This window comes from Alosa alosa, chromosome 2 (genome assembly GCF_017589495.1).
Source record: "Alosa alosa isolate M-15738 ecotype Scorff River chromosome 2, AALO_Geno_1.1, whole genome shotgun sequence".
Lineage (NCBI taxonomy): Eukaryota > Metazoa > Chordata > Actinopteri > Clupeiformes > Clupeidae > Alosa > Alosa alosa.
The window spans coordinates 29,181,260-29,189,535 of NC_063190.1; the positions used below are offsets into that span (position 1 = coordinate 29,181,260).

General features: G+C 44.4%; 1 protein-coding gene across 2 annotated transcripts; it reads left to right on the top strand.

Annotated features, from left to right (window-relative positions):
• The first annotated feature begins 697 nt into the window (after positions 1–697).
• Positions 698–7,861, top strand: LOC125290906 (HAUS augmin-like complex subunit 3). Of its 2 annotated transcripts, none has more exons than XM_048237340.1 (6): positions 698–737; positions 1,912–2,685; positions 2,796–3,008; positions 3,645–4,033; positions 6,259–6,523; positions 7,068–7,861. In XM_048237340.1, exons 2-6 carry the CDS (start codon positions 1,948–1,950, stop codon positions 7,272–7,274), a joined length of 1,812 nt encoding a protein of 603 aa, XP_048093297.1. In that variant the 5' UTR covers positions 698–737; positions 1,912–1,947; the 3' UTR covers positions 7,275–7,861. The 2 variants fall into 2 exon arrangements, with proteins under 2 accessions (XP_048093297.1, XP_048093296.1); XM_048237339.1 differs by lacking the exon at positions 698–737 and adding an exon at positions 996–1,196.
• Positions 7,862–8,276: the final 415 nt, after the last annotated feature.

An 8,276-nucleotide genomic window follows, 5' to 3' on the forward strand; every position in this document is an offset into this window, starting at 1 on the left:
TGATATTACAAAAAACTGTTGAAAATTATGCATTTCCTTTACAATTACCTGAGGAAACGATTTGGAAACAGACAGTAATTTTAGTAAAGTAGGCTATGTAATCATTTAAGATAGGCTTCAATCTCATCTTGTTTGGGGGGCGGTGTTTTTGCTTAAAGGGGTGGTTCAGGATTTTGGACATAGGACCTCATTTCCAAGTAAGCAAGTGTGATATTTATCAGTGGAGACCGTTTTCAACACGTTTCATCCAGTCCTTCTAATTGCAGAGTTCGCAGGTGCTAGGCTAGCGCAAGTCAACGGTATGTGCTAGCCTGCCACTAAAAACAGTCTTACCCACTCCAAAGTACACCCAAGGCAAATAAATTATAACGCCAGACTATCGATGTAAATGTCTGTATTGATAGTTTTATTTCTAACATTATTCTATCCTTGCATTTCAACGATCGCATTACATTTTGAGAGACTAGTGTCTTAGCAGCGGCAGAATTATACTTGCTCCAGTTAGTAGTACTGCGCCAAAAAGTAAACAGTAAAGCGCACTCCAATGGGGATACCTAGTAGTAGCCTTGGTAATATCAGTCCGCCGCTGAGATGCAAAATGACTACTACCAACTTCAGGGAACAAAGTATAACTATTGCAACGCGATGCGAGGGTAGTTGTATTTCTTACACTATTCTATCAACACAGACATTTACATCGATTGTCTGGAATTTGCCTCGAGTGTCCTTTGGAGTAGGTAAGACTGTTTTTAGTGGCAGGCTAGCACATACCGTTGACTTGCGCTAGCCTAGCACCTGCGAACTCTGCAATTAGAAGGACTGGATGAAACGTGTTGAAAACGGTCTCCACTGATAAATATCACACTTGCTTACTTGGAAATGAGGTCCTATGTCCAAAATCCTGAACCACCCCTTTAAGCAGATTGATTTCTGCCATTATATTTCTTTATGACACTTTTCATGTCAGGATAAATACACACGGCACGCTATCTTCTAGTCAAATTTTAGACGGAATCAGACGCAGTTGCTCTATACTGTTGTCCTCTACCACTTGCCGTAGTATAGCTCACTGATGTCACACTGGCGGTTTTTTTGCACTTTGAGACGGATATGTACCTATGATATGTGCCGATATGTATACAGTAAACTAAGTCTCAGCAACAGCAAGCATTAATCAGCCTTTTCCAGTTTTTCAGGTAACGTTAATGTTATGTTGTGTGTTGTGTCATGAAACGTTTTCGCAAGAAAACCAGCTTCTCTGTTACACAACGTCAACAGTGAACTTTCTAATAATTTACATCTCTGCCAGCTAGCTAAACTAACATTAGCTAAACCTAGCCAAAGAGTATATAAGTACTCTTTGACTTAGCTGAAGCATAGTGTACTAGTATACTGTTATACAATCTATGAGCTTAAGCATATTAAAAACATATGATCATGATCTAACGTTTGAACAGCAATTGGGTTCAAAGATATCAGTTAACTCACTAATTCGTTTGTTTATTACTTGGGTAAGAGTAGCTAGCGTAAAGCATAACGTTCTTGTTTGGTTAACTGTTCAGACAGCTAATGTAGCTGACGTTGTGAAATGTAGACACAAACCATTAGTGGTTGGTGAATGTCATGGTTTACACTGCTAGGGCAGCATTGTTGTTGGCCGTTGTTAATATTTTCAGTTCTAAAGTGTGCAGTTGAACACATTAATACATGCTTTTAACTTGTTTAACTTAACTATACACACTGTTGTTTAGCATTGGATCTTTTGTGGCTGCTGCTTTGGTTTGAAAATTAATTTATCTTTATTGTCATAATAGTTTCACTTTTGAATGCCCATTGTATTGTATTATTATTGTTTATGTTGTTATTGTTCCTAAAGCAGTGAAATAGTTCATCTCTCTCCTCATTCTTTAGTGTATAAGTTGATCCTACTTGAGTGAACGTGACTTTATGATGAATGGGGCTCGCTTCCTGGAGATTCTGGCTCACCTGGGTTACCCAGAAGCCTCTTCCCTGAATCCCTCAGATTTCGACAACATCTTTGACGGTACACCAGAGAACAAGGAGTTCATGCAATTCCTCAGCAGTCTGAGTTCTCAGAATGTCCTGTCAGAGGAAGAATACCAGGCTTACCATGCCTTAGAGGCATCTGGTAAACCCATCCTGACCGAGCAAGTCCTGGAGGAGATGGAGCTCCTGAAAGGTCCTGCAGGGCCTGAGGAGAACAGTGGAGATGAGGAGAACAGTGAGGAAGATGAACTGAAGGGTAGGAGCGTGGAGCAGCTGCAGGTGGAGCTGGAGGAGCTGCGCAGACACCAGCGCTTGAGGCAGAAGCGCCTGCATCAGCTGCAGTGCCTGAGGCTCGCGAGGGACGACCACGCCTCGGCCGTAACGGGCTACACGCAGAGCCAGTCCCACAGTGAGGGCGACGAAGGAGGGGACACAGTCAAGGCTATCGCCAGGGAGAACATGGCCACCAACGCTGCGCTCCAGGACCTGAAGGAGGAGGTGGACAGGCTGCAGAGGCTCACACTGATGAACGAGGATGAAGCGGGGCGGCAACAGCAGGAGCAGATGATGATGGATCCGAGCGTGATGCCTTCAGCTGCTTTGCTCTCCCAGCTTCCGTTGGAGCCGTACCTACACAAGTCACATCTCACCCATCAGTGCATTATGGATCACTACAAGGTAGGGGTGACCTCTTTATTCAGAGATTAATTTGAACTATCGACTATCTTATGATTTTACACAATTCTAACAATCTGAAATCTAACTCATCCTGGCTACCCTCACCTCAGGCGAGATCTACCCTGCTGGAAGAAAAGCAAGGGGTGGAGAAGAAGGTGGTGGATGGGGGAGAGGCGCAGCACCTCCACACCAGGAATGAGATGGGCAAGCTGCAGGCGGCACACATGCTGCTCCAGGGACAGCTGCTCCAGGCGCGAGCAGAGGAGGCTGGAGCCAGCGCTGCCAAGGAGTGGCTCAGCCAGCAAAGGCATTCAAACGTAAAGGTGAGAAACGGCTCAGGCGAGTTCTGTTTGAGTAGTGAGGCACATACCGTCCTGTTAACCTGGTGAGATGCACAGATTGGAGGAACAAAATATACTCTACTACATTCCGCTTACATCACTTACACCATGACATGACAAAAACAGGAGATGGATGTAGTTACTTGATACTGTATTTACTTTATTTGATGTTTTACTGATATGTAAATGTTGCAAAAGTGGTGCAAAGGTTGATGATGAGGTTATTACGATACACACTTAGTACTTAGTACACAGTAAAATAAAGTAAAAAGTAAAGCAAAATGAGAAATAATATGAGAATCTGCAATAGTCACTTAAGATGCTATATCTACATTTTGTTGACCAATTTCTGAATAATAAAAAAAAATGTATTTACATTTGCAAATGTATAAACATTTGTCTGTAACATTAGACAAATAGTTGCAAGCAATGTACCAGAATGTTGTGCAACCCTTACAAAATAATTGACTTCTTACAGCATACAGACACCACTGACAGCATGTTAACATCATTCCTGACAATGTTAATCCTGTACAGGAGTTTATTACTTTATTACTTTATTGTAATAATCTGACACTAATATTGACAAGGCTCCTCTCTCTCTCCACCGTGTCCCAGCTGTCGGCCCCCGACCCTGACAGCGGCCCTGCCGTAGCTAAGGAGCGCGTGTGCTCGGCACTGTGGCGGCGCACCCAGCAGCTGTGTGCCGGCGTGCTGAGGGGCCACACGGTGGAGCAGGGGGAGCTGGCGGCGCAGCACGCACGCCTGCAGGAGCGTCTGCTGGGGGAGCTGCTGTGGCAGAAGGCCCAGCTGGACCTCCTCCAGTACGCGCTGCAGCAGGAGCAGCGTGGACACACGCAGGCGGCCGCCCACATACGGAGCCTGGCGCTGGGGCTGAGGGAGGAGGCGACGCGGGCCGCCGAGCGCTCCAGAGGGCTGGAGCGGCTGCAGGAAGATGCTCCGCAGGCTGACCCCGTCCTCAGCTCCACTGACCCCACAGTAAAGAGGTAATGGACGGCACAGAGTGGGTTCATTCAGAAAGAGGACACAGTATTCATCACACTTAAATAGGCATCAAAGCTCACCAACAGTCAAAACAAGAAAATCACATTTTCATATTTATCATATCATTATTATCATAAAAGGTCCTCTACAACAGGTTGATGAACTGCTCGTGGTTAATGCTGCCGCGATTAGTCGACCTAATCGACCATGAAAATTAGTCGACGGCAATTTTTTCAGTCGAAGAGTCGTTTTACTATTGACCGCCTATTTATTTTTGGTCTCAAACGGCTCACTGTAATGTTATATTAACTATGTTATTAACTCTTGAAAAGTACAATGACTGTCTTTGGATGTTAAACAGGCTACTAAAACTTTGGCAGTCATGTTTTAAACCCTGCTATGCACGCACACTGTTAACGCCAGCAGCAAAGCTGCGTGCCTGCCTGCTTTCAGCGCAATTCATTATTAGGCAGAGCTAAGTGGGGGGAGCTAAGCTAGTAGGTTACGCTAGTCCAGACTCTGACTAATATAGTATTGTGGAAATTGAAATAAATGAAGTGAAGAGTGTCTCAAGTTGACAACGCAACGGCATGTCATTCAAGCCAACTGATAAAGTGGGGTAACCTATGTGGTAAGAGCGCAAAGTGCCTGTAGCCTACTTGGTTTGAACATGCTGATGTTAGGCTCATTTGCAAAGTCCTCAACTCCTGTCGCCTTTCAAAGTCCAGCGTTTCTCAAACTATGGGCAGCGCGGACCAGCACCGGCCGTAACATGGACACTGCTGGTCCGGAGCCGCGGAGTGAAATTATTCCCGGGGCTTCATCTGATAATTTGCTGCGCAATTGATCAAGGAACCGCGGACCGAGAAAACGTTTCTGCAATCAGTAGGAAATACTTGCTAATTTGGTGTCATCAAACATAGAGGCATACAATTCAATTGTGGTATGAGCGTTCATTCAATGCCCGAGAGAAACTGAAACCACTTGATAACGTTGGTAGCAAAGCTCCAATTCATCCTATTGGAAGGCTATTTAATTATGAAACTACATTTAATAGAACAATGTGGATTTATGCAACTTCCATAAAAACAGAGCACAGACTATACACTATCTAGAGTATTGTATAGTCATTTGAATAACGTGGCTAAAAGCTTGTGGCATAATTAAATATGTCAATATTCTTTCCATTTGCCTACCAGTGTATGATGCTTGCATGAGGGAAACATCTCAAAACGATGACTCATATAATTGCTGTTGTTTTGATTGTTTTGTTGTATTTATCATGCAACCATGCAAAAGCAATGGAACTATTGTAATTACATTTTACGTTAGTAAAGCAGTCCTCTGATGTGCAGGTTTTCACAAACTTTTTGTGAACAATGTTAGCACTTTTAACACTGGCTGCTTTGAAGTGCATGTATAACAATATAGCGTAACAATAATAACTATGATGTGATATAATGATAATTTGATGAGGGGTGGGTTCATGTAGGTGGGCCCTATGACCCCAAAGTATGCCATGACCGGGCCTCAGGTCAAAGAAGTTGTCTATGTCCATGGCAACACTGGCATACAAATAAAGTCTATCAAAGGTCTGACAAAGGACTGACATAAGGTAGCATTTTAAATGGGTGTTTTTTTTAATACATAATGTTTTTGAACAGTTTACTTACAGTAATACAGCTTCTAACAAAAGTAGGTTGATATATATTTTACGTTTTCCCTTTAGTTGAGTTCAAAATAAAACGGACACAACAAAATAAACACTTGATTCTTAAAAAAATTAGTCGTTTAGATTAGCCGACTAATCGAAAAATTAGTCGAAAGATTAGTCGTTAGAAAATTAGTCGTTAGTGGCAGCACTACTCGTGGTATCATGTGACATGTAGCAGATTTAAGAAAGGCTATATACTGCTGTTGGATGGGCCATTTGTCTTGTGTTTGTGACCATTTGTGGGTAGCATGCTTGTTAAAGTTAATTTGAGTAGCGGCTTCTGAATGTGTTTTTACCTTGGATTTTGGCATAAGGGATTTTAACATCTAATCCTGTGTATTAATGTAATGTAATAGCTGTAAATGTTGTAGTCATGCTATGGAAAAAGATCTCAATGAAGGTGCAGGCAAATTGGTGCTGGGAGGTGCTCTGTGTCTAGCCTCCTCCACTCAATGCACACATGCTCTGCGGTCCTCTTTCACTCAATGCACCCATGCTCTACCGTTCGTGCAGGTTACTACAGGTGTGCGAGGCTCTTGAGAAGACAGACGGCTGGTTGGCTGGTGCGGCCGACATCGGCACTGTGGCCTCCGAGCGTCAGGCCGAGCTCCAGCAGCTGGCCGAGGCCCAGAGCGAGGCGGTGTCCGAGCAGCTGCAGCTGGTGTCGGGCCTGGAGAGGGACGGCAGGCGTCTGGAACAGTGGCTGGAGCCCCCGCAGGGCACCGCGGCGTCCGCCTCTCCAGCCGCCACCCCCTCCCAGCTCTGCCCTAGTGCACGGGTACGTCTGAGCGCCACACAGACAGGTCACACACCCGCCGACCGTCTCCTTATACACACATGCTGACCATCACAGTTTTAAAGCAAACACGCGCGCGCACACACACACACACTTACATGGTCTTGTTAAGCACACGCTGACGCAGTTTCATTGCACACGCATGCTAAGCACATGCTGATGCTGTCTCAACACACACATGCTGACAGACAGTTTCATCACACACCAGTTTAGTCTATCGCTGTGGATTTTAGGTTGGGGTGCTGGGATTCTGCCAATAATTAAATGCTGTAGGACGACGAAAGTCCAGAAAAGGGACAGACTACAAACACATCAGAGTACTGGAGGCCTTCAAAAACAGGATGAATCATATGTATTCATATTTTGCCATCAAAAAGCAATTAATATCTCACCACTTCTTTCTTGTCATCCTTTCTGTTCTGTCCTTCATCTTCCTCCTGTCCCTTTTCTATTTCTCTTTCTCTCCTCTCTCTCTTTCTTTCTCTCCCTCTCTTCCACCCTCCCTCCCTTCCTCCCTCTGATGTAGGAGTTGACTCAGCTTGTGCGGGAGCTGGAACAGCAGTGTGGCGCCCTCTACAGGCAGCTTCAGGAGGTGACGGCAGACCGAAGCTCCAAATGCACCAAGGTGGAACGCAGCGCCACCCTCAGGAGAGAAAGGGAACTGTACACTCTTTTCCACCTGGATCCTGCCACTCTCATTCGAGTGGTGGAGGACCAGGAGAACCGAGAGTAGAACATGAGCAGCAGCAGGCCCATGCCTGCACTGAAAGGTGCCCTCTGAATAAGCTCATTCACCTCAATTAGAAGAACTGCTCAGGTTACTGCACCAGCATACTGTTGGTGATGGGAATGGATTTTTAGATTTTGTAATGATAAGTTTATTCTGTTAATTCACAAGTTAACTGACATTCGCCTGAAGACGTTTCTGACTAGAATATGGCCATGTGAATGAACTCTTTCTTCATTTTTCCATCACACTGGCTCTCTGAGGTGTCACTGAGCTGACTGAGACAGTGATGAAAAAGGTGTTGATAATCATACCAAATGAGGAGATGAAATTGTTGGCTTATATATGGCAAAGTTCTTATATTTTCATTTTTTACGACGTCAGTTGATTCATGTCCTTAATGAGTTCCACATGAATTGTGTGAATATTAACATACCATGAAATGCTAATTTGTATACTACTTATGTTTCCTGACAAAGTTTCGCATTTCGTAGTTATTGACTTAAATGATAATGCATTTTAATGAATTTCAATGTAACAGAAATGAAAAGATAACTAAACAATTCTAAAGACCCAAGGCACAGTCCCTTGTCTTGTAATTCCCAGTGGATTGTTGTGCTTTTTTGTATAAATGTATTCAGTCTGAAGCTCAGATAACAGAGCGCCCCCTAGGACCCCACAGTCCTGATCTTTCTCCCCAGTAGCTCCCATGGTCAGGCCCTGGAGGCTGCTGACACTCCCGAGGACGTGACGGGAGTGCAGAGTGGGCCCTCACTGAATTGGACATTTTGTCTGCTACAGAACTCATTTGTTTGCTATGACCCGAGGCACGCCTGCTGCACAGTTTCTGTTCAGTGGCAGGTTTAGCTACATCCTTGCGTGCATTTGGGCACCATGCATTTGTCATAATGCGCTATGATCTATCACACGTACCGTAGACATAGTTAAATTATGTCATAATTGAAATTCTGTCACACGTGAGGCTGAGGTGAGGTGACCACATTTTAT

Excerpts from the sequence above, each read along its gene's own strand:
- LOC125290906 (XM_048237340.1), top strand. The coding sequence starts at position 1,948 with ATGATGAATGGGGCTCGCTTCCTGGAGATTCTGGCTCACCTGGGTTAC. Across the intron at positions 2,686-2,795 it reads GCATTATGGATCACTACAAG|GCGAGATCTACCCTGCTGGA; the intron begins GTAGGGGTGACC and ends CCCTCACCTCAG. Across the intron at positions 4,034-6,258 it reads ACTGACCCCACAGTAAAGAG|GTTACTACAGGTGTGCGAGG; the intron begins GTAATGGACGGC and ends CCGTTCGTGCAG.